This window comes from Sorex fumeus, unplaced genomic scaffold, assembly GCF_029834395.1.
Source record: "Sorex fumeus unplaced genomic scaffold, SorFum_2.1 ptg000007l, whole genome shotgun sequence".
Lineage (NCBI taxonomy): Eukaryota > Metazoa > Chordata > Mammalia > Eulipotyphla > Soricidae > Sorex > Sorex fumeus.
In genome coordinates, this window is record NW_026606064.1 from 48,391,699 (window position 1) to 48,417,607 (window position 25,909).

At 56.6% G+C, this 25,909-nt stretch overlaps 1 protein-coding gene across 1 annotated transcript in view; it reads left to right on the forward strand.

The window, feature by feature from the left end:
• ITPKB (inositol-trisphosphate 3-kinase B) overlaps positions 1 to 25,909 on the forward strand; it is a 99,234-nt gene that overhangs the window by 69,545 nt on the left and 3,780 nt on the right. The window contains exons 3-7 of the mRNA XM_056135833.1: positions 15,970 to 16,069; positions 16,872 to 17,085; positions 20,902 to 21,106; positions 22,903 to 23,004; positions 24,772 to 24,843. Of these exons, the coding sequence (XP_055991808.1) occupies positions 15,970 to 16,069; positions 16,872 to 17,085; positions 20,902 to 21,106; positions 22,903 to 23,004; positions 24,772 to 24,843 (693 nt within the window). The remainder of the gene's footprint in view (positions 1 to 15,969; positions 16,070 to 16,871; positions 17,086 to 20,901; positions 21,107 to 22,902; positions 23,005 to 24,771; positions 24,844 to 25,909) is intronic.

Genomic DNA, 25,909 nt, shown 5'->3' on the forward strand with positions numbered 1-25,909 from the left:
CTAGGAAGCACAATGGGGGCCCATCAAGCTTATTTGGCACTTGGCATGAACTTTTAAAAACAGTTCTCCTGGAAGACAAAATTGTTTTTCAGTAATAATCAAGAAATAAGAATGACCAGTTTAAATGGCCAGAAAAGAATTTCAGACTTATATAGTATTGAGCTTTGTGGTATGATCATGCCTGTAATAAGGGGTGTGTGTAATAGATTTACTGCTTGTTAAATACATTGATGTGTGTTTGGGGACAGGGAGAAATTACACATGCATATTGGCTATAGCTGTGATGAATAGTAACATAGTAGTTTCTGGTTCTGAGTCAATACATTTGTCAGACTTAGTAAGAACTGCGTTCCTTTGCATATTCCTGTTGAGAAGGCAGAGCCAGATTTCTGTCTGACCTCCTTTGGGGTTGCAGTACTTGTCTCAGTTCTGATTTTGAAACGTTTCTTTTGCTTGGAGCAGCAGATAGAAAAATAGAACAAAAAAACTGTTAAGATAAACATGGTACAAATTTACACAGTAAATTCCAGAAAATGCAGTGCTGTCCCTATCTTTATTTCCTTGGGGTTGATTTAATATGATTGGTGCTGAAACATTTTAAACATCAGGGGGAAAAAAAACACCTAACAACTTGTTGGCTTATATAATAGGGTGGATGGAAGGAGCTGAGGTGCTAGTTCCGTGTCTTTCTACCCAGCCACCATCCTTCATTTCTGTCTGAAGTTGAAGCTCAGGAGTGCACAGTACCATAGGATCTAGGGGCACAATTTTTGCCCCCAATCAGGCTTGAATGTTTTGGAATCCTGTGAAAGTGATCTTAAGTGGGTACCAGTTGCTGACTTAAGAACCGAGCATTGGGGCTGTAGAGATAATACAGTGGGTAGAGCGCTTGACTTGCACACGACTGACCAGATTCAGTTCTCAGTACCATATACAGTCTCTCAAGCCCACCAGGAGTGATCCCCGAGCACCGAGCCAGGTGTAAGCCCTTGGCACAATTGTGTGTGACCCAAAAAAATGAAGAAGGAGCTCTACCTTCCACCTACAATTCAATTCAACATTTATTAAAGGAATGCAGGTCTATGCATTGGAAACATATATATGTATGTATATATATATATATATATATATAATAAAAATCAAACAATGACATGGCCATTGTTTAGACTTAGACAAAAGTGGAGAGTGGGTGGTAGGGGTGTGTTGAGTTACAACTGCCAGCTCGAGATGCTAGTAAAAATGGATTGGCTTTATTTCAGGTGTCAGTTCCCCGCAGACAGATCTCCTTCTTCATGGCATGCCTCTGGGTCAGACCACTGCCCTCCTAGCCAGCACGAGCCGACTGAGCTGTTGGCCATTCTCTGGTGCACTTTTGCTCAGACCTTTTCCAGGTCTAAAATCCCATCCCGGGATCACAACTATGCCTACCCCCTACTCCCCCCTACACACAGTACACACTCATCTCCACTTTACTCATTTTCCTAATGTTGTGAGATGTAGCTTTGCCACCTTGGGGTGCTGAAACAATCCAGAAGAGTGGGAGCAGCCTTGGATAGAACTGGGGATCTCTGAGTGTCTGTTCACTTAAACAAGGTAGATTTCAGGGCCGGAGCTATAGGACACCAGGGCATTTGCCTTTCATGCAGCCAACCTGGGTTCAATATCCTGCATCCCATCAGGTCCCCTGAGCACCACCAAGAATAATTACTGAGTGCAGAGTCAGGAGTAACCCCTGAGCACCGCCAGGTGCAGTAAAATTTTTTTAAAAAAGTAGATTTCTAGGGTTGGAGTAGTAGCACAGCAGGTAGGGCGTTTGCCTTGCATGTGGCCGACCTGGCCGACCCAGGTTCGATTCCTTCGCCCCTCCTGGAGAGCCTGGCAAGCTACTGAGAGTATCTCGCCTGCGCAGCAAAGCCTGGCAAGCTCTCCGTAATATATTCAATATGCCAAACACAGTAACAAGTGTCACAATGGAGATGTTACTGGGCCCGCTTGAGCAAATCGATGAACAGTGGGAGGACAGTGAGAATGAGAGTGAGATTTCTAGGGGGACTCTAAGTGATGCTCACTATAGTGGGAAGACCTAGAGATGCTCACTGTGTGGGGAGACCCTGAGAGTCTACCTCTATGTGTGCAGGCGGCTGCCCAGTGCTCAGGGTCTGTGACTTGTGATTTGTGGCCTCTGAGCATTTTGTATGGAGGTTCCTGCCCAAGAGACTTGATGTTTCCTCCAGGCCCACCTCAGATGCCATCGCGAGGGGCTCCCCTCCACGCTGACCCCTGCAGCTGGCAGTCACAAGTGTCAGTCACTCCCACTTCTGCATTCTGTTCTCACTGAGTCAAGACCCAGGCCTGTCAGAGCCGGTTCAGCCATGGCCGAGGCTGTGTCCACGTCAGTGAGGAGCAGACAGCAGAGCAGGTAGTGCCAGGCTGGCATGGCTAGCTTGGGATGCTCTTTTAGCTCAGCCTTCTATGAAGGTGAATGCAGAGTCTTCTCCTATGCTCTAGTCTTCTGCTCCCCAATCTTACCCAGCCAGAGATGAGCTTTGACGGGGGGGGGGGCGGCGTTTTAGTTTGGCCTTGAGACCTAACTGGCCGCATCTTCCCGTCAGATGGTATGTCCCGTGCTCAGAGTGCTTCCCTTGCTCTGCAACCAGTGCAGCTGTTTTCAGAGCTTGGGGTCATAGTCTGCAGTACTAGGGATGTGGCACCATGGGGATATTAGGAGGACATGCAGTGCTGGGTCCTGCATTCTGGGCCTGGAGTGTGGAAGGCATGTATGTGCTCCAACAGGGAAGTGCAAAGCTACTCCCTAATGTGCTGCATCCAGGCCCCCCTGTGGTGGAAGGGGGTGGGTGGGAGATGAACAGGGCTTCCAGAGAGGAAGGGTCTCTACACAAGGTTGCAGCTTCATTCCACCAGGCCCCAGCCTGGCAGAGAAAGTGGCACATCTCGGGTTTGGTGTGATGTTCTGGTGGCTAACTATTGGCAACTAACAGAGAATAAAAGCAGTTGCCAAACAAAATAGGTCTGTGGCCTTTCAGTCCCTTAGTGGCAGTGTCCTGGGTCTGACTCTGATTGGATGGTGGTCTTCACCCCTCAAGGGGACAGGAGAGAGCCAGGTTGGGGGGATGGAAGAGGAAACAGAGCCACAACACTAGGCCAGCTGCATTTCTAGGCAAGGCTGCCAATCTGCCTCTGGTCTCCTGAATCCTGGGGTTCTTTAGGGGGTTTCTCACCTCCCTTCCTTTTCCGAGATCAAATGACGCCTGCTGGAAAATATGTTCCTGGGTTGGGTTTTTCCTTGGTGCCTTCACTCAGAGACAGCTGTGCCCTAAGAATAGCCCACAAGTCAGCCAGCTGCTTCTGCTCCTTAGAAGGGATGCGACAGTCCCTAAATGTGGTTGGTCCCCAGAGAGCTAGCGAGGGGGCTGTGGTCTCCCTACGGCTCTGTCCACCGGAGAGCTGCTCCCACGCCCCTGTGACTCCCACCAGGAACGTGGCGCTGAGCACACGCGGGGGGGACAGGTAACCCGTTGCCTTTTCCCTGCGCCTGAGGCTCACAGCATCAGGAGCTGAACCCTGTGGTTCTCCAGCAGGCCCTTCCTGCCTGAGCTCTGTCCTTGCTGTTGTTCAGGCCGCCGGCAGGAAGGACATCCCAGGTTTCTCAGCCTCTCCCGTTCTCAAATCCATTTTTCCCATGGCTCCTCTCTCAGTATTATCTTTTTCCCACGTGCTCCTAGAAAGCTCTGGTTTCCTAGGCAACAGAAGAACTCTGTAAGTGTGCAGACAAGAGGGGACTTTGGCTGCCCCCCACCTAACCCTATGGACATCGCAGGTGTTCTGACTTCCATACTTGGATTTGAAATCTGGGCTGTGCAGATGAGGACGCTCGTTTGTTGGTTAGCTTTTCTGTTGATTGGGAGTAGAGATAAGGAGGCACTAGGATGGCCCCCATTCTAACATAGGACACCCCCATTCTAGTTTTTGTGAAAAACCCTTCCTGTCTGTCATCATTCATGAACTGGTGCATGGATAATGAAGCTGTGTTCTATCAGGATTACTGTCCAAGCTCAAGGAAGGATGAAAATCATGCAATTCACTGAAACTTGGATGGAGTTAGAGGATCCCAGGGTAATTGAAGGAAGTCAGAAGGACAAGGACAAATATGGGAAGTTCTCACTGATTTGTGGTGTACAGTATAATAAAACAAGAGGATGGAAGTGTGAGCATACTCTTGGCCCTAGATTATAGAAACAGAAATGCCAGGGAAGAAGAGACATGGAGGGGGAGGAGGAAGAGATGATTTGGAGGAAATAGGGGTAAGGGCCAGTTGAGAGGTGAGGTATCTGCATGTATCTAATCCACCAGAGCTGACACAGTTGTATACCGGGACCCAAACTACAGTAATTAAACTTAAAAATGTACCTGTCAAGGAAAAGGGTTGGGGTGTGGGTGGGAATTTGGAGACATTGGTGGAGAGATGCAGACATGGGCGGTAGGATTGGAGCTGGATTATTGGATGCCTGAAACACTATAAATAATGGTGCCTATAGTTCAGAGAGGTGACCTTGCATGTGGCCAACTGGGGTTCAATGCCTGGCACCCCAAATAGCCTCGTGAGTCCTCCAGGAGTGGTCCCTGAATGCAGAGCTAGAAGTAAGCCCTGATAAAGGAAGGGAAGGGGGTGGGGGAGAGAGAGAGAGAGAGAGAGAGAGAGAGAGAGAGAGAGAGAGAGGTGAATTTATTGTTTTAAGCAAACTAGAGGGAGCTTTTGGGGGTCCCTGCTACCATTAGCAGAGGGACCAGTGATGCAACTGGACATGATGAAGGGAAGGGGTAGCAGTTGGGGAGGTGTGACTTTAGGTCTGTCCCCAGATGAGGACACAAGCTGGGGTGAGCCCTTTACTTCCTCTTGGCTCCTCTGAGACCTGGAGATGAGGACATCTGCCACCTGTTTCCCTGTAGCCTGGAGAAACTTGGGAACTAGGAGCCACTTGGAGAAACTGGGAGCCACTTGGGGAAGTGCTAAGTAAGCAGGGCCCCTGTTGGCAGAGAGGCAGGCGGCGCTGGTGAGTTGATCTGTTTAGGACAGCCACTCAGACTGATGTCAAGATGACCCCAAGGGACTGCTGCCTTCTGAGAGTGAGAGGCTCCCTCAGACTTGAGGGATCACTCTTGTGTCTTTTGGGCTGCCCCATTTCTGTGCGTGTGGCGGCCTGCAAGTGAGCAGATGCCTGACTGCTTCGCAGAGTCCGTTGGAAGGGCCAGGCAAGGAGAGGGACAGGAGTAGAGCCAGAGCAGGCCTTGCTTGGGCTCGTGGGCAGAGCTGCAGAGGCCGTTTCTCTCTCTGCCCAGTCTGCAGTGCACAACGCCCTGCAGCCACAGGCAGATCAGTTCGTGTGTCAGGAATACGGGTCACACCAACGCATCTTGCCTGGAAAAGTTCTCTAAATAGAGCCGAATATTTGATACCGCTTGTGAGCACTCCGGTGCTGTGCAGACACTTCCTGAAGTTTCCCGGGTTAGAAATTCCTCAAGTGGGAGTTCCCAACAATCTGGGTTTGGAGTCGGTCCAGAGTACTGTTTCTCAAAGTGGCTGAGACTGCCCCTGGGGGTCCGCTGGAAATATTCAGGGTCCGGGATGAGCATCCCATGTCATTGAGGGCGGGGGCGCCTTCTGTTTGCTCATTTAAGAAGAGTGAATTTGGAGGTGGGGGGAGGGGGTTGTAGGCTCTGAGTAATTTTTTTTTTCTGAAAAGGGGGGTGGTGGTAGTAATTGTGGGAACTGCTAGTAGAGTGTAACCTCATTACCTGGCTTTCTGGATCCACAGAAAGATCCTCAAAGGCAGCGTTTTGTCTGAATGTTCTTGGCCTGGAGAAGTTGAGTGTTAGTGGGCTGGAGTGTGAGGGGACCCTGACCCTTGCTCTGTCCGGAGGTCCCGCTAGGGCTCTGCTCTGGGCAAGGGGCAGGGGAGCGTGGAAGCTGCTGGCCAGGGATGAGTCGGCTTCCCTCTGCAGAGCTGTGTTGTGAGCGAGAGCCCGGAGAGGGAAGATGACACTTTCAATTCCTCCCCAGTTTTTTTTTTTTTTTTTTTTTGCAGAAAACTTCCTGCACAATTCTGGGCCTTTTAAATGTCATCTTCCACACATCTGTTTGCAAACTAGCTGCTGGGTGAGCAAGCCTGGGGGAGGGAGCCAGGCTGCATCCCTGGAGTAGGCAGGACCCAAGCCTCTGTGGCTGTCTTATGAAAAATGCCTTCTGTTGAAAGGTGCCCCCAGCTCCGTCAGGCATCTCTTCCTGCAAAGACCCTTCCTGCCATCTGGGGCCTTCATTTCTGCCATTTGCACCTGGATAGGAGGGAATTGATTTTTACTCTGTAGTTTTTTTTGGGGGGTGGGGGGGGACACCTGGTGGTGCTCAGGGCTTACTCCTGGCTTTGTATTCAGGTATCACTCCTGGGCAACACTCAGGGAACCCTTTGGGGTGCCAGGGATGGAACCCGGGTGGAACCTGTGCAAGGAGAGCACCTTACTTGCAGGACTGGATAGTGGGGGTTGAAGGCTGGGGTTGGCACAGTGGTCAGCCCTACGGCTCTGCTGGCCGACCCCAGCCACTCCCCAGACTTTGTCCCACTTGGTGTTCTCAGGGGAGCCCACAAGGCAGGCGATTCCTGAAGCCTCAGTGAGGGTCACGGAGCCAACGGAGCTCCTCAGGGTCACTGAGCAGAGGGAGCTCCTCAGGCATTTGGTAGCTTGCCACATCATCAGCCAGAAATAACAGGATCTAACCCCGTCTGCAGGGCAGACAAGGAAGGAGGCATCCAGGCAGAATGAGGAAGAGAGTAGCCCCTTGAGATATTCTGATCCCTAGACTGGGCCCTCTCACATCCGCAGAGCCCAGCGTGAGGTGGGAATGATTTTAGCTCTCGGGGCCTCTGCATCCCCATCTGTAAAATGGGCTAAAGAGGAGGGAGTAGGCTCCTGAGGAAGTGGCCTGGGCGGGTGGAGTCTCTGGAGGGAGCATGGTGGTCCCAGGACAGCTGTACCCACTGTCTGCTAACTAGCGAGAACCTTCGGTAAATTTCCACCCTCTGCCACTCGGCCGTTGTTTTGCATTTTACCAAAGTAAAAATAAAATCTCTGGGGAGGGCTGGAGGAGAGACCGGGATGGAAGGCGCCCAGCTTGCCACAGGGTGGCCTGCAGGCTGTGCCTGACGCCCTTTCCCAGAGGAAAGCCAAACCTTTCTGTCCTGTAGCTTTGTCCCTTAGGAAGTCAGCTGCTAGCGGGTGCCCCCCCCCAGTCTCTTTCCCTGCTGGTCCACTCCCTGCTTCCTCCTATTGTTGCCCCCAGCCTCTGGTCCCAGCTTGAAAGAGGCAGCTGCCAGGCCCAGAGCACTTCCCGTGCCTGTGGCCGCTTCCCTTCACTCCTCTCCCCTCTTTTTTCTCATCCTCCATTATTTTTAGTTCTAGAGAGACGAATCTCAGTGGGAGGAGGAAGGCGGAGCCAGGCTTTGACCTTGGAGACCAGAGATGGAACCTTTGTGGGGCCCGGGCCTGGTAGAGAGCATTGGGATCATCATTTCCTCTTGGGGGAGGGTTAACACTCCCCCCCAACACACACACACACACACACACACACACACACACACACACACTGATTTGGTAAGACTGTGGCGTCTCCGACACCTGCCCGTGAAGATTTTGGAAGTAGAAAGGCGGGTTGGTCTGGAACCGAGTTCCCAGTACAAGAGCTTTCTCTGCTGCCATGGGCCGCCTGAGTGAAAAGGGCCTCCAAACCGTCAAGTGTGCAGGCACACGGCAGATGCCCGCACCCCTTCCCACCCTTACCCCCATGCCAGAGCCTTGGGGTATGTGGAGAGAAGCAAGGCAGATGGAACAGGAAGTTCCAACAAGTAGTCCCTTCCTGTTCCCGAGACCTGCCCGGAACCGTCCAGGCTAGAGCAGGTGAGCACCAGGAAGCGTGTGCTGGCTGGGGAGCCTGGCTTCCGGGAGAGGGGAGGGCTGGTGGACCACGAAGGTTCCATCACGGGGTAGCAGCAGGGCCGGCCCTGGGGAAAACCACGTGGGAGGACACAGTCCCACTTAATTTGGGGGGATCAGCTTTAGGGACCCCCGGAGATGCTCAGGAGTTTATTCCTGGAGGTACCTGCAGGGAAGGACCCATGACATGCCAGGGACCAGACCTGGGGGGTCTTACAGTACAAAGCCTCCCCAGCCCCCCCACCCCCCTCATGAAACCCATTCCCACTCCACCAGGAGCTGACCCTCTACTGGGCACAGCACAGAGCATAGGAATCACACAGCCCCAGAGCCCTGTTCTACTTAAGAGGGAATTCAGAGCGGGGGCTGGGGAGGGCAGTGAGGGGAGGGGGGCTAGCATGTGGCTTTGTGTCTTCCCTGAGAGGAGGTAGGACCAGCTTACCAGTTCCTCAGGGAGTTCAGGCCAGGAGGACATGGCCACACCTAGAGGCAGAGAGAGAACTTTGCAGGCTGTGGATGAAGCCTGTGGATGGCGACCACCCCCGAGAAGAGGGCATCAGAGGAGACTGGGGTGCTAGGCGGAAAGTTCCCAGGTGGGGGGTGGCTGCCACCCAGTACTTTCCAGCTCACTAGTGGGACCGCTGGTGACAGAGATTCTGCAGGACAGGTGGGTATGATGAACCGCCTCCCCCCCTGCCCCCCCGTTTGCCCTTTTGGCTGCTGCTAGCCACGGTCTAGAGGTGGGGCCTGTGGTTGCCACTGGAAGGAGGCGCTGGATAGGAGGGGCCCCTAGGCCCCTGTCAGCAGTGTCTGGCTTTGGCCCCATACGCAGCTGGCTTGTGACTGACCAGGACCAGGGTGGCCTCCCTCAGAAGATCAGTCTGAGGGTCCTTGGTCCGCCAGCCCCAGGGGTTTCGGAGAGACACTGGCCCACCCGACTATGGCATTGTGGTCCCCTCCCGCCTTTGGGAACCTGCCACTGACAGGTGCCGGCTTTCCTCCTGGCCAGCCTGTTGGGATGCACCCAGTGGGGGAACATCTGGGATGGGTTGGGGTCGGGGTGTGCAGAAGCCTAGGAGTGAACGGCAACATCGCTGTGTCTTCTGCAAAAAAGATGTTTCTAAAGGCGGAAGGGAAAAAATGTCTTTGCATTTGTTTTTAGGGGAATTTCATGGTTGCTGGAAGTGGGGAGATGGCTCATCATGAAATCCAGCCCCGTGGTAGACAGAGGTACCTGTCCCGCCACGTCATCCGCTTATTTTTCCGATGCTTGGCTTGCTGGCGCTGAGAGGCCTTCCCCGCGCGTCGGGTTCCCTCACTGTTGGCACGGGCAGCTTCGCCTCGGGCCCAGCCCGGTTTCTAGCCAGGCTCCAGGGGGGAGCTGTGGGCCAGGGGCCCCTACCTGCCTGGGCTTGCACCCAGCTGCCATCCCAGGCTGCTGCCAGACAATACAATGAACAAATATAGCCTCCTCTGCTCTGCCAGGAGCAGCAAGCTTTTTCCAGCCCAGGAGCAGGGGATCCTTGGGAAACCCTAAGTGCCCTTCTGCAAAGATTCAAAGGAGAAAAGGAGGAGGAGGAGAGGAGGGGGGAGGTGGAGGAAGAAAAGGGGGAGGGGGGAGAGGAGGACGAGGAAGATTAAGGAGGAGGAGGAGGAGGAGAAGGGAGAGGAGGGGGAGGAAAAGAAGAGGAGGGAGAGGAGGGGAGGAAGAAGGAGGTGGGAGGAAGAGGAGGAGGAGGAGGAGGAGGAGGAGGAGGAGGAGGAGGAGGAGGAAGAGGAGCATACACCTCTTCCAAACATGGACAGCCTGGTGACTTATGCTCCGTTGCAAGCACAGAACAAAAGCAGGGGTGACAGAGAACCCTTCCCTGGAGGGTGCCTTTCTCCAGCTCTGTGCTCTGTGCTCTGAATGCATCTTTCCTCAAGTAGATCGGCGAAGCTGTTCTGAGAACTGGGAAAGAGGAGGTCAAGGAAGGCCTCCCCCAGCTGAAAGGTCACTTGAGACAAAGCCCTCCTGTTTATGTGAAGTTATTTTATTTTTCAGCCACAGAAGAGACAGATAGCCCCAGGTCAAGGAGAGACCAGAGGCCCCAGTTATCCTGTTGGCTGAAAGAAAACAAAATCCTCGGAATTAAATTGCTTGAACCAGGAAGCTGTGTGGCCATGGGCAAGTTACTCAACCTCTCTGAATAGGATTTATTCTCTGCCCAGTGGAGATCTCTCTTGGTGTCCTGAGTAAGGACCCCCTGAGATGTTAGCCCAGCTATGAGCAGTAGGTTGGGCATTAACTTTTCATGTGGTTTCTCTGCCTCTTCATGCCATTAGCTGTCCATGTGTAAGGAAGAGAAGTCTGGCAATATTGCTTCAGAGTTGCACGGTTCAGAGATCCGTCACACACACCCCACCTTCTCTTGTTTGTTTTTGGGATCAATCCTGGTGGGGCCCTGGGGACCACGTGGTACCAGGGATCAACCTAGGGTTCCAGCGCAGTCAGCCACCTCTTTGGCCCCCCAAGATCCCTTTTCAGGGACATTTTCCCCTCATGGCTTTGACTCTTAAAAAGGAAAAAAAAAAAGGAGGGGGGATATGAGCCCTTGTGTGCCCTCCCTGGGCTTGTAGGAGTGTCTTGACTACATTCTCTTTTCCTTAAATGCTTCATTTCCACCCCTCCTCCCCACAAAGAAGGACTCTTTATAATGATCTAAAAATGAAAGTCAAGTGATGGAATTTTCTTAAAGGGAAGTGCTGGTGGAAAAAGTCAAGTATCAGAGGGACGAGTCATGTGGGAAGCGGGTGGCCTGGGCCTCCGCAGACAATGGCTGCGCCCCGCGCTGCAGTCTGGTGCCTTGCAGGGTTCCACGTCGATGACCGGGTTTGGAGGGAAACATTCTTGTCTCCTTTGGCACCTCCACAGCCTTTCTGACTCACCGGCTGGAGTCCAGACACCTGAGCTGTGAGTCACCGGGCCCGGGGAGCCTCCTTGGGCGCTCCGCACTGCCCCGAGGAGCCAGGGGAAGCTCCAGGATCCATTCGTCACAGTGGGGCACATCTCACTGCCACCTGGCAATGATGTGACCCTCCGAAGCGCCCAGCTGGATCCTTGCCAGTCCTTCATGCCTTGAAGGAGAAAATTATTTCAGTTTTTATTGGCGTCAGCAGGCCATACCCAGAGCACCTGCTCCCAGCTCCTGGCCGCCCTGGGGTGGGCCACCTTGTACCTATTGTACAGATGCAACCCCCCCCCCCCGAGGCTGGCAGCTGGGGGGGCACTCCAGCACCTCAGCCTGGAAGGGGTTCCCTCTGCCCCACAGCCTGCTGAGAAGGGGACAGGTCTGGCCTACTGTTCCTGCAGGGGGCAGGATGCAGGCATCCAGCTCCGACCACGTCAGCCGAGGGAAGATGCTCAGTGGCCTTGTCTTGGGTCCTGCCCGAGGGCGCAGGCATCCCTAAGGTGACAGAAGAGGGACAGAACAGAGCCCTGCCTGCACCTGCCCACATCGCCCCTCCCAGGCCCGGCTGAACCTGGTGGTCTCTTGGATACCCCCACAGGGCTCACTGAGTGCCTGGGAGGCTCTTGGGAGGCTATACTCACCCTCCTAAAAGCTGGGGGCAGTGTCCAGGCACCAGGAGGGGCAGCTGAGGCAGAATGCAGTGTCCTGGGATAGGGGCCAGGAGCTGCCTGGGGTGCTATGTATCCTGTGCCTCTGTTTTCTCATGAAAACCCCCACCCCATGGCAGAGACCTAGCCCTTTGAAGGTCTGAGGGAGCCATGAAACACCCCCAAACCCTTTTGGGCCTGAGAGCAAGTACAGTCATTGAACCTAGGAAACGCTGTTTCACAGGAGTGGGGGTCCTGTGACCTGAACATCGTGCCCCGTGAGGCAGCTTGGGGCAGAACAGCATTTGCCCCGTGTCACCCCCCACCCCATCCCAAATGCACTGAGAGACTGTTGGAATAGAGGAGAAGGAGCTGGGAAGGAGAGGAGGCAGCCCCCCGCCCTGCCCGAAGGGCACTGAGGCCTCGGCACAGCTCCCCCTAGGTGTACCCCTGAGCACACCAGCCGCCAGGGTCCCCCAGAAGGAAGCCTCCCCATGCAGAGCTGGCCCCACGAGACCCTGAGTGAGCGGAAGGGGAATGGGGTCACTTGAATCAGAGGGCACCCATGGTCTCATGCCCTCCCTACTCCCCAGAACTAAGGAGCAACGGAGCACCCTGTTATTTCAGGCAGGCAGAACAGAACCCCTACACCCAGGGCCCAGGGTCACCCACCACCACCAAACAGCTTTTGGCCCAAGGAGTCAGAGCCACTTCCTGGGCATGAGAACTAGTCTGGTTTTCGGTCACCTGGGGTTCCGGAGGGCAAGTGCGCCCCCCCACCCAATAAAAGAAGACTCCTTCCTCCTCTCCTCCCCCTTCTCTTCCCTCCTCCCCCTCCTCCCTTTCACTCCTCCTTCCTCCCCACCCATCCCTGCAGACAAAGGCCTGGCTCTGAAGTTCCTCCCAGTTAACCTTTATTCTGAAGGCAGTCTCTCTGCAGCAGGGGTGCCTGAAAAGGGAGAACCACCCAGGGGTGGCATTTGCCCAGGAGTCATTAGCATCACAAGAGCCTTGGAATCTGGTCTAGATAAACACTAGACCTGCCCAGGCCTCCTCCTGGGCTGGCGGGTGCAGCTGGCACCACTGCCCTGAGCCTGAGCTAGACCCCATGTTCCCTGGGCTGAGAGTGGGGTGGACCCCACATGAGGGCAGCTTCTGGGAGATGATGTGCTGCTGCGAGGGGAGCGGAAGAATTGGCGAAAAGAGCAAGGCAGGTTAGGGGGTACAGTGGAGGACTCGCCCCATTCACCAGATTCTGAAACTCCTCCCAGCTGTGTGGGAAAGGGTTGGATTTTGTGGTCAGGCCTTTCCCGCCCCCCATCAATGTCTCCCCACTAAGAGCCACGCTAAGCCCTGCGCCCCCATCCAGATTGTTTCTGACCTTTCCCTTCTAAATTGCTTTGTTTCTTGGGGTCCTGCATTGCTCCAGGACCCCCTCACCCAAGCACTGGTGTTTACTGAACCCCAGCCTGTAATCACCTGGGCTCTGTATCGCTGACTCTCCCTCAAGCCTGTATATAAACACAGATCTGAAGGAGTTCGCCTCTGCTTAAGAAGGCTTAGGGGTCCCCCACCCCTGTCCCCGTCTCTGGGGCCCCTGCTTGCCTGGCAGGTGATGGGTGTCCACTGTGGCCCCTCCTTCCCTTCCATTGCTCCCAAAAAAGTCCCGAGCACAGAAGCCCAACCACAGCCTGGAAGCGTGAGGTGGTCTTATCAGACTTGGGGTGCCTACATTAGTGGATCCCTCAGCCAGATGCAGGGCTCCTGCCCAGCCCAGGAAGATGGTGGGCCTGAGGATTTGCTGCCTGACTGCAGGGGCTCTGGGCTCCTCTATTTGACACCCCACACATATAGCCTCGACTCCTGGAGACCCCTGCCTCCCATCCCACTTGGTCTAACAAGGCACCTGTTCTGCCTTCTTGGGGCCCGAAGGAGCCTCCGCCGTTGGGCACTTGGCCGGGCAGTGGTGCCTCTTTGTGCCACCTACTGCAGGGGGAATGGGGTGACTTAAGGGAGCAGGTTAAGTTCTGGTGGTCAGAAATGAGGCCACGCAGCCCAGGTTGGTGCCTGTTGTACATGGCAGCCTTAGATGATCAGTTAGTGCTTGTTGGCTTGTCAGATTTGGGGTGAACTCCCAGTGTCCCCATTAGATTGGCTGGTCCCCAGATCCACAAACTTAGGGTGAACACCCAGTGTTCCGATTAGATTGGCTGGTCTCCAGACCCACAGATTTAGTGTAAACACCCAGTGTCCCCATTAGATTGGCTGGTCCCCAGATCCACAGATTTAGGGTGAACACCCAGTGTCCCCATTAGATTGGCTGGTCCCAAATGTGATAACCTCTCAGTATCTGTCTTGCAAACCATAATGCTCAAAAGTAGAGAGAGTGAGTCTGGGGGAAATGATCTGCATGGAGGTAGGGGGAGGGTTAGAAAGAAGTGGGGGGTATACTGGTGACATTGGTGGTGGAGAATGTACACTGGCGGAGGGATGGGTATTCCATCATTTTATGACTGAAACTCAAAAATGAAGGCTTTGTAACTATCTCATGGTGATTCAGTAAAAGGAAAAAAAAGATTGGCTAGTCCCCAAATCTACAGACTTTGGGTGATACCCAGTGTATGTCCCCTTTGCGTCGGCTGGTCCCCAGGTCCGAGTGTGAGTCAGTGATGCATCAAAGTAGAACCTGCCTTAGTCAGCTCATCAGCACCTCCGATTTGACTATGAATAGTCCACAACTCAGAGCAGTCAGCCAGGACCTGTTGGGCAGATGTTGCTTTTGGGGGTGAGGTGAGCAGATGCCCCTGGTTCCTGGGGGTGATGAAGGAACAGGACCAGAGAATATGAGTGACCGTGCTGGAAGCACGATGCTCTTATGTAAGCCTTGGCCGGGGGATTCTCCAAGCTGCTTTTGCCCTACCTGGGACTAGGGTCAGATTTCAGACCAGTGACAGGTTATGGAGAGTTTGGGGGCACAGTCCCCTGGAGGGATTCTGCCTCTTGGAGGAAGGGGACTTGGGGGAGACTGCTGCCTGTGCCCACGAGGTTTGCTTGCCATGCTCTGGCCTTCTAGGGCATCGCTACCCTTCACTGTGGGCAGCTGTGCTACGATGGGTGCCTACAGTGACCTTTCTGCGCTGGACCCCGCCTCCAGGCATGGCTCTATTTCACAGGGGGCAGCAACAGCAGGCACCCTTGGGGCTGGAGTGGGGTGGGGAGCCCCCAAGAGTTGGTGCCAGCGCAAGCAGAGATGTCCAGGGGTGAGCCCACACACGCAGAATGTTCCACCACTTTCCACTGAACAGGCCAGCTTTTTTCCCTTTTCATGATGAAGAAAGGCTTCTCCACACACCAGAGAAATGAGAGTGCAGCAAGGGGGGAGCTGGGGTTGGGGATATTGTACATGGGGGTTCGTAGGGGGTCATCCACCCAGAGCACCTGCTCCTTGTCTGCAGCTCTGGAACTCGAGGTCCCCGTGCAGTGCCCCTGCACACCCCCCCCCCCGGGCTGGTCTCACTTACTGTCTGTCCCAGTACTGGTGCACCTGCACCGCCCCAGAGGTACGGCTGCTGGGGAACACCCCCCCCCCCCAACCTCACACACAGATCGCTGAGACTCTTCCACAAACACCCCCGTGCCCAATGATGGCTTCACATTCGGGACACCAGGCAGCTATGTTTGCTCCGTTTTACATATGGGACAGTAGGGCCCCACTGGTCAGTCCATGAGGAGGTCACCCACTTCCCCGTACCACACTCCTAGTGCTGTGTCCTGGCCTGACCCTGCTCAGGGCGCCTCATCTGCTTCCAGCTCCTGTACCCACACCAGGTTCTGGCAGCTCTAGACCCCCGTCCCCACCCTGCCCCTCGTCCCCTCAGATTTGATTCCAATCATGATACATGTCCCCTTGCTACTTCCCCTTGCTCATTGTCTTGGCCGTATCTATGGGGAGATACGGCCTCTGGTCTTTCTCTGAGGGAACTGTTCGTTCCTGCTGTGGTCTGTGTGTTGGGAGGTCATTTCCTAGAACCCTGGGAAACAACCATCTATCCAGGTTGCTTGATGTACCAGCTATTGTTCCCTCTCTGGACAGATGGAGAAACTGAGACCGAGAGGGGTCACTATGGGAGGAGCAGCAGAGGATGGGCTCAGGCCTGGGTCCAAAGCACCTATCCCAGTTTCTGGGTGTTGTGCATGCCCCCTTAGTAGAGTCAGGAAGAGCCCCCCCCACCCCGGCGCCTGTGACACAGACGTTAGACAGGTCCTTGGCACCTCCGGTCTGGTCTGGCATTGCCTGGCTGGCAGCCCTTGGACCCGGAATGGAATGGTTCTTTCTAACGAGCTCCTTTTTCTTCTCTTGTCTCTAGAGCAAATCATGGAGGAAAATAAAGAACATGGTGCACTGGTCTCCCTTCGTCATGTCCTTCAAGAAGAAGTACCCCTGGGTCCAGCTGGCGGGACATGCAGGTAGCCGCTGCCCCCACAGGAAAGCGGGCTCGGGGCTCACAAGGGGGTGGGAGGTTGCAGATTGCACTGCATGGGTTCTCACTTGAGACCCGAGAGGCAATTGTGCTGTCACCAGTGCCCCTCTGTTACCGTCTGTCTCGTCCCCCTGCCCCCTGCCCAACTTGTGGACATAAAAAGTTTCGAAGGTGCTGCAAAGCACATGCAGGCAGACCATGGTGTGGGGACCAGGCATGAGCTGTGACAGAGGAGGGCCCTTTCAGAGCAGGAGCCCTCGAACCATCAAGCCCACGTGCCCCTAAGCATGTCTGGGCTTTGGGGTGGGAGGGAGCCATGACCTGCCCTCAGGCCAGCCCAGGACATGCCATGTCCTTTCCCATCCCTACACCCTTCCTTGAATGCCATCACCAAGGGCAGCCCCCTGCCCGGGGGGATCGTGCTGTGGACCCCCAGTTCTCAGTCCCCTGGCCTGTTCCTTCGGAGCTGGTCCTTTGCTGAGATCAGGAGAGCACCAGCCCAAGAATCAGCATGGGCATTGAGAGTGGGTGGCCATGGGGGCCCAGGAGAGCTGACTGAGTCTCTGTGCTCCTGGCCCCCTCCTCATCAAGGGGCCTGCGGTCCAGGGAACTTGGGGACCAGCATCCATTTCCCCTAAAGTGCTCAGTCTGCAAGAGGGGGGGTAGGCACCCTCTGACCTCCTATCCCCAAGTGCCCCAAGTGCAGGTCAGGGCTGTGGGGGTGGGTGGAGCTTCCTCTGCTGGCCACAGAGGAACCCAGGGCCTCTGTGCTCTTGCTCTGCCTGCAGGGAGTTTCAAGGCGGCCGCCAACGGCAGGATCCTGAAGAAGCACTGTGAGTCAGAGCAGCGCTGCCTAGATCGGCTCATGGCTGATGTGTTGCGGCCCTATGTGCCCGCCTACCATGGGGATGTGGTCAAGGACGGCGAGCGCTACAACCAGATGGATGATCTGCTGGCCGACTTCGACTCGCCATGTGTGATGGACTGCAAGATGGGTGTCAGGTGAGGCGGGCTCTGGGTGCACAGCCTTACGCCATGCCTGGCCTGGAATTCTCAGCTGTCCCAAGGGTGTACAGGAATGCCTGGGGGCCCGCCCCCTCCTCATCATCTCACTGTGGTGCAGAAGGAGCAGCTCTTGGCTGTGCCTTTGGGCAGCCCCTTCCCTTCTCTGATGTGCTGCCTCCCCAGAGGAAGGACCAAGAACTGCCGGGGCTCCAGTGGGCTGCTGAGGGAGGATGGGAGGGGCCTCCTGACAGGTGAGCCAGATCCCCACCATGCTGGTGTGTGGAAAGACAGCCACGCATGAGCAAGACTGGGAGCTGCAGGGACCCTGAGCACCAGCCCAGCTGGGCACAGCCATGAAGGTGTCCTGCAGGGTGCAGGGTGCTCTGGGGGCCCCAAGCCCGGCCGGAGGTAGAGAGCAGTGCTTGGGACTGCATGGAATGGGGTTCAAGCTCACCTGCTTTCTGCCCACAGAAATAAGGGGGAGAGACCTTGGGAATGGAGACAGGAAGAGAGGCAGGAGGGATGGAGAACAGATGGAGTGGGGACCAAGAGCCAGCTGCTCAGAGCCCCCTCCAGACTGCCAGTTTTTTCTACCCCCTCAAATTTGGCCAGTCAAGCCCAGAAGGCACCACATAGCTCTGTATCTGCAGGGCAGCGGCAGGGCTGTCCAGTGAGGCTCTCACCCCCTGGTATCAGGGACTGTGCCCCTCAAAAGGACCCCTGGACACCAGCTCCTCACAGCTTTCCAGGGAGGTCAGACCCAGGAAACAGCTCTGGATGTGTGTACGTGTGTGTATGTATGTGGGGTGGGGGGGCGGGGGGTTATGTGTGCATGTGTGTCTGTATATGATTTGTGTGTTTGGATTTGTGTGTGCATTGTGACTTGTGTGTGCATTGTATACTAGTGTGTCCATATATGCGTGTGTCTGTGTGTTTGTATGAGTGTGTATGTGTATGGGTGTGTATGTATTTGTGCATGTGTGTTTGTGCAGTTTGCATGTATCGCATAACTGTGTGTGTAAGCTTATGTGTATCTATGTACACATATGTATGTATAAAGGGTGAGTGGGGCAGGAGAGAAAGTGACCCATGCCAGTTTCCTTTCCTCCTTGTCTTTCCTTTAGGGCTGCCCAGTAGGGCAGCTGACCACCATTCTCAGGCTGGACAGAGTTGCTGGCCTTTGCACTGTCCTCAGCCCTGCCCATAGTGAGGAGACAGAATGTCTCTCAGTTCACCCCTTGGCCACACTCTTGCCAGCATCTTTTTAGTGTCCCCAAGGGCTCTCCCTGGAGTGTGCCAGGATGTGCCCTCTTGGAAGGCGTGACCCTTCCTTCCTTCCCCCCCCCCCACCTCTGCCTGGCACTGACTCACCCGCACTGGGCAGGCTCAAACTGGTTGCTGCTCTTGTGGTGGGTGTCATACGCTGAGACCCGCACAGTGTGGCTGTGCGGGAAGCTGGTCTGGGCATCTGGAGAGTCAGGCTGGGCGGCCTGGTGGGCTTCTGTTCCTTTAAAAGCTGCAGTGTTCAGCACTCCCTGTGACTCCACCTGAACATTCCATCAGCCTGTTCCCTTGCATCACACCTCTGTCCCACTGCACCCCAGCAGAGACCTGGGGTGACCCCTGAACCCTATCCCAGCGTGAGTCTGTGAACCTCTCTGAGCCAGTCCCACACCAGCCTTACCTCTGCAGACCCCGCTGAGGGGCTCCTGCCTGCTGGAGGGAGGAGGCCAGAGCCCAGGGCCACCATCGACGTGGACACTTTCCCAGGAGTGGAAGGTGGATAAGGGACACAAAGTGGGTGGAGCCTGAGAAGGGTTGATGCAGGCACCCAGAGCATCTAAATGGGACTCCCTGAGATGCCAGCGCCCTGCGTCCAGTCACATGGGCTTGTCTTACACTTGAAGCTGAGACCTGGGCTGAGTGACCTGCCCACGGGGACAGAAGTCACTTCTCATGTCTGGACTGGGCCACCACTTTCCCTGGGTTTCAGGCACCCAGCAGGCCCTGCTCCCCGTGTGGATGGTGGACTCCTGTGGACAGGCACAGCGTGGCTCCATGGGCTGTGGCCCCACTGATCCAGCCGGTGACTCCGGGCACCCCGCCCAGCCCTCTCCCCACTGGGGGCCAGCAGCTGTGCCGAGAGTGAGCTGAGGGACCTTCTGGAGAAGCCTGCGTGAGGGGGCCTCAATACCCAAGCCCGCTTCCCGCTGGAGGAGCTCGGATTGCTCTCTGCAGTTCAGACGCTCACCCACGGTGGGGCACTCAGGAGCTTCCCCCAGCACACACACCCAGGACACACACCAGGGCCTGCACACGGATGCACACTGTTGCACACAGATGTGTACATGGCTCACACAAGGATGCAGGTACACACAGACCCATGTACATGCCTCACACCCTGGTGCACATACACGGCACCCGCGCGCAGCAGCATCCTGCCCTGCAGCTCAGCCCTGGCCCTATCCTCATGACCTGGCTCTGCCACACAGCTGGGCAGATGCGCATGCACATGTGTGTCCTTGCAAGGACGTGTCCTTGCAGGGCCACGGCTTCCTCCCTCTAGTATTGCTTCTCTCAGCATCTCCTCCAGCTGTGTCCAAGCTCACGTGTAGGGGCTGATTTTGCACCGTGTTGGTTTCTGAAAACCCGTCTTTCTTAACTGTCCTGGGTTTGCCATTCAGTCTGCAGCTTGGGGACGGATGGTGGGATGCGGTGGAGCCAGGCCCCAGCAGAGGACGTGCGGGCCACCCACACAGGGCCAGGGGACACTTCCTCTCCCGCAGCAGGACATCTGTGTCCTGCCTGCTCTTGGGCAGCAGCCAGCATTGCAAGGAGGGGTGTTGAGGCGCGGGGTGTGTGCTGCAGGGATGCCCACCCTCAGGTGGGCATTGTGTGGGGGGAGGGGGCCATGCAGGACTCTGCCTGGTGCTGCCCCAGCCCTGTTCTCTCCCTCCGCGGCCACCTCCACCACTTGCTGGGGGCTGCAGCAGTTCCGCCCACAGATGGCAGATGGAACATGCAGATGGCAGCGTTGCCTGACACTGTCCCTTGGGCCACATTTGCTGAACTCATCAGGGCTCGCCCGAGGCCTGGGGTTGGTGGCAGCATGGGGCAGCGGGTCTGTGGAGGAGGCCAGAGAGCCCAGAGCCCCATCCCTGCCCCATCCTGGCTGCTCCCCGCTCACCAGCACTGGCACCTCTTGTAGGCTCCACTTCCATTTCCTGGTTTCTTCTCTCTGCAGAGAACTCAGGCCGGCCCAGCCTCCCCCCCCCACCCCCCCTCCAATGCCTGAGAACTGGAGGGAGGCAGGGAAGAAGGATTGAGCCTCCAACCACACGGGTCCTGACTTTGGAAACCCTTTGGGGAAGGGTCCCTGGCAGCCCTGAGTGAACCCTGCACCCCCATAGGATGGGTCCACCCACACCCAGCTGGCCCCAGGACCTTGCTAGAAGGAGGGGCTCCTTAGACCCCCTAAGGTCTCTTGGTACTCTTGAGAGGAAGCTGTGCCCCAAGCAAGGTCACTCCGGGTCTCTCCCATCAAGAATCAGCTCCCCAGGGCTGGAGTGATAGCACAGCAGGTAGGGCATTTGCCTTGCACGCGGCTGACTCAGTTTCGATTCCCAGCATCCCATATGGTCCCCTGAGCACCGCCAGGGGTAATTCCTGAGTGCAGCCAGGAGTAATTCCTGTGCATCGCCGGGTGTGACCCAAAAAGAAAAAAGAAAAAAAAAAATGAACCAGGCCCACAGAGGCTAGACACGTACCTGGGCCTGGCTGACCGTTGCCTCACAGGGCCTCCCATCTCCACAGGACGTACCTGGAGGAGGAGCTCACCAAGGCCCGCAAGAAGCCCAGCCTCCGGAAGGACATGTACCAGAAGATGGTCGAGGTAGACCCCGATGCCCCAACCGAGGAGGAGAAGGCACAGCGGGCCGTGACCAAGCCGCGGTACATGCAGTGGAGAGAGACCATCAGCTCCACCGCCACCCTGGGCTTCCGGATCGAAGGCATCAAGGTGAGTCCAGCCAGGCGGGCTGCAGGTGGCTCCACCAGCTGCTGTCCCCAGTGTCCCCCTCCTGTCCTACCTTCTCTCAGGCCCCTTCACACAGCCCTGGGTGTGGGTAGCCTGCCCAGGACAGATGTTGGAGGACATTGGCTGACCCCTCTGTCTGGGGCAGGCGGCTGCCACGTCAGGAGCATGGAGGGGGTGGAAGAACATCCATAGGGGCTTGGAAGTCAGGGCTCGGGTCTTCATCCCAAGGTGCCCCAGCCACCCAGGAGTGGGTCCAGTGCTGGGGACCCAGAGGGACGGAACTTAGCCCTCAACATTGGATCACAGCCACGGAGGTAGAACTGGGCAGCACATCCCTGAACAGCTCCAATGCCCTGCACCCCAACACTGCGCCCAACTTCTAAGTCCCACGTTCTGTCTGGTTGGTTGGTTAGGGGGCGATTCTCAAGGCTTACTCCTGGCGCGGTGCTCAGGGAGCACTCTTGGGAGTACTGGGGGGACCTTGTAGGGTGCCAAGAATCAAAATAGGCTTCCACATTCTTTTCCTTGGTCCTCCGTGTCCCTCCAGCCCAAGGCTTGCTCTCCCATCCTCTGCCCTGTGGTCAAACCAGATATATGGCCCCCTCACAGCAGCCGGGAATCCTGTGGTGCCCCTGCCCCATACTGCACTGCCTGAAATGTGCCCTGGTACTCCAGCAGGCCTGAGGCAGCTCCACCCCTTGCACACAGCACTGAGGTGATGGGCAGGTAGTTGGCAATAGCTCGTGGCACAGAAAGTAGCCGTGGAGATAAGATGCCCCCAACCCCACGATTGGGAAGACAGGGCTGTTGACCTCCCGTCCTCAGCCCCTGTCTGCCACTCCTCACCACTCCTCTGCTTAGCTGGGTGGGGGTCCTAGTCCCCAGGCCCCCTGCTCACCATCCCTGTGTCTGAAATAATCCACGAAGGCTGCATGTTGGGGTTCCTGTCCACAGCCTGTCTTCTGGGGCTCAGAGCCACGAGCTTGGGGATCCCTAGGCTCTCAGCACCAGTCGTTGGTCCCGGAAGTGCCCCCACCGAGAACCTCCTGCAGCCCCTCTCTCTTCTCTGCCCCTTGGGCAGCTCCCTCTGCCAGGGTACCCCTTCCTTTTCTTTCCTTTCTTTCCTTTTGGTATTTGGGCACACCTGACTGTGTGTCAGGGCTGCTCTCAGCTCACTGCTCTGGGGGTAACTCGAGGTGGTGCTGGGAGGCATGCAATGGCCCTGGCTCCCTGACAGCAAAGCCAGCATTCCTGCCGTTCAGGTGCTCCCTCTGACCCCTTTGGGTGGGGTCCACTATATTCTCACTAGTTTCCAATCTGATGGCAGGGCACATCGGGCCTGGGCACCTCTGGTGGCCCCCGCCTCTCAGTCCTGGCCTGTGGGGAGCAGATCCAAGAGACTCAGCCTCCCACTGCCCAAGCGCAGGCCCTGAGGAGCTGCTGGCGCTGGGCACAGCCTGGGGCAGCAGGGGGCAGCCACATGGGCAGTACAAGTCAAGCTGGACTGGACACAGGGAGGGCCTCTCCCACGCCCCTGGACAGCAGGAACCTCGAGGCTCTTGCTGGTAGGGGTACCCATGCCCCCCAATGTTCCCATTCCATAGCTTCGTGCCCTGATCTTGGCCCTGACAGCTCCTCACCCTAGTCTCTCCTAACACGAACCCACGGGGTTTCACTGAGTCCCGCCCCGTTCTTGGTGCCCCATCCCCGTGCCTGTCAGGCAGAACCATGTGGGCCCTCAGCTGACCTCCTGCATGCGGGGGTATCTTTTGCCTCAGAAAGAAGATGGTTCTGTGAACCGCGACTTCAAGAAAACCAAAACGAGGGAGCAGGTCACTGAGGCCTTCCGAGAGTTCACGCAAGGGAACCGCAACATCCTGGTGAGTCTCTCGTGAAGCTGGGCCAAGCTCAGAACTGTGGACTGATGCTGGAGCGGTGGACTGTGGTTGACAGCAGGAGAGGGAGGCCAGGGAGCCCAGGATCAACTCCCAAAGAGTTTGCACCCCCAGAGGAGAGTGACCTTGGCTTTCTCCCACCAGCCCCTGTGCTGAGCGCTTGCCCCCTCTGGGGAGTGGAGGCTACTTGGTGTCTTGGACAGATGGGGGTCACAGAGAGGGTGCAAGGGCAAATAGGAGAGGGTACAGGGGAGGGTAGAAGAGGACACAGGGATGGGGTAGGAGTGGACACAGGGGCGGGACAGGGAGGAAGTAGAGGAGGAGTAGGAGAGGGCACAGGGACAATGGGAGAGAACACAGAGGAGGGCAGGAGAGGGTGCAGGGGAGGGTAGGAGAGGGCACGGGGAGGGTAGGAGAGGACGCAGGGGAGAGTAGCAGAGGGGCGGAGCTGGGATTTACATGTAGGTAGCAGGTTGACAAGGGCTCAGCAGGTTGACAAGGGCTCCTGCCTGCGGGGCCTCCAGCAGGCTAGGAGGCTGAATGAGGAAGATAGCCCTTGGGGCAGTGGGGATCACATTGTCCCCCTGACTGGCAGCTCTCTGAGCCAAGGAGTGGGGGCTTCAGTTCTTACCTGTGTGGGGTTTGGGCCCTTAGGAGCAGACAGGATGCAGAGATGTGCCATCCCGCCCCCACATCAGCACCCTCCAGCCAACTTCAGGTTTATTGAGCCCGGAGGCCCTATGATAGCCCCAGGTTCTGAGCCCCAGAGCTCCCGAGCCCTGCAGGAGGCTGGCCTGCCTCGCACACTCAGGCATGGCCTTGGGTCTGCGCCTCAAGCACCCTCTCTCCCCCTACTGCCTGGGCTTCCTGGCCCGGGTCTGCAGCACATCTCAGAGCCCCTGGACCACCTGGACCAGGGGGGTTTCTGGCTCCAGCCAGCCCGCCCGCCACCCCAGCCCTGGCACAGCCCAATGTGATGCCAAGGGCCCTGTGACGCAGACGCCCGCAGAGCCAGGGTCTCTCCCCTCACTCTGTCCTTTCAGATGTCGGGGGCGTAACATTGTTTGGTTCGTTCTGTTTCATTTGTGGACCACACTTGGTGGTGCTTGGGGGTCACTCCCAGAACTTCTCAGGGACCATATGGTGCCGGGATCAAACCCAGGCGTCCCTCATGTGAAGCCGGTGCCCAGGTCTTTAAGTCATCTCCTGGACCCTGAGGTTTGTTTTCAGGAGTTTGTCCTGGCATCTGGGCCTTTCATTCATTTTTCTTTTCTTTTTGGGTCACACCTGACATTGCACAGGGGTTACTCCTGGCTTTGCACTCAGGAATTACTCCTGACAGTGCTCAGGGGACCATATGGGATACTGGAAATCGAACCCGGGTCAGCTGCATGCAAGGCAAACGCCCCACCCACTGTACTATCGCTCCAGCCCCATCTGGGCCCTTCAGATGCCACCTCTCGCCACTGACCTTCCTGATAACCCCGAGTTGGGGAGAGGAAGTCCGGGGACTCTGCCGTCTCTGGGGACTGTCTCCACTCCTCCTGCTTTGCAGCAGTATAGATGGAGAGAGTGAGGAACCAGGAGCCCTCGCCCAGCCCTCGAGGCTCCCCATCTTCATTTCTAGGTGGGAGTCTGGGGTCCTATAGTCAGGGTGTGAGTTAATCCCATGGGATGTTGGCGCTGTCTCTAGGGGCAGCTTAACCTTCACCCTATGCCCACCTGATTAAAACCTGCTTGGCCTGCTTCCAGGTCGCCTACCGGGACCGGCTGAAGGACATTCGTGCCACCCTGGAGATCTCTCCCTTCTTCAAGTGCCACGAGGTGAGCATGGGCGTCGGGCCTGGTAGTTGTGCCCAGCAAGGCGGGGAGTCAGGGGTCTGTATGGCCTTGGCGCTGTGCTGTGAGCACCCGCCTGTTGAGAAGCCAGAGCACTGTTGCCATCTGGGACTCGGGTTATTTTGGGGGTGGGGAGAGAGGCACACACTGTTACCAGCTTTGTACTTGGGGCAAGGGGTCACTCCCAGCAGTCCACGTGGTGGACCACATGGTGCCAAGGACCAAAACTCAAGCCCCCTGCATCAAAGCATGTGCTCAGCCCATTGAGCCGTTCCTCTGCGCCCCTCTTGCCCTGTGACTTTAGGGTGCGGCAGCTGCAGCCAGCCCTGGACGCACGCAGCCCCCTGGCAACAGGAAGCAGGAGGCTGAGCCCCTTCCCCAGAGGCAGTGTCAGAATTCTGTCCCGATACCCAGTGGTCTCAGGGCAGATGCCCTCTGAGCTTGGGAGGAATCTCCTGCCCCCCACTGACATCCCAGGTCCCAGCAGCTGTGGCCATGCCGACCTGGGTCCACCTGCCCTACCTTTGCAGCCACAGGCTGAGGAAGAGGCCGGATCTGGGGTCAGGCCCAGTAGATGCTTGTGGACAGTCCCTCGTGGCTAGCAGGGGGGTGCCCCTGCCTCTCTGCAGACTTGGGACGCTTCCCCCAAGGCAGCCTCTACCCAGGTTTTGTGTGGCAGTGTCCTCAGAGTCCACTAGTGGCTGTGTCACACAGCCATGCCAGTGCTGAGGGGAGGGGAGGGGGCACCCCACTACCCCACACAGCACTGCACACAGGTGCAAATTATAAGGCTGCCTTGCTTGGGGTCTCCCCACACCCAGACTTGGGACCCTATGCCCACTAAATAGGGCAGCCCCAGACCCACACTCCCCAGGACCCCCAGAGTCTCCACTCCCCAGACTCTTGCCCCCTTGGGACCCCACTCCCCAGAACTCCCACCCCTTGGGCACTCAACCCCCAGGACTCCCACCCCCCCACACGACCCCTGCTCCCCAGGACCCCCACTCCTCCTGAGCCTTCTGGATTTCCAGCTGGATAAAAAGCCATGTGC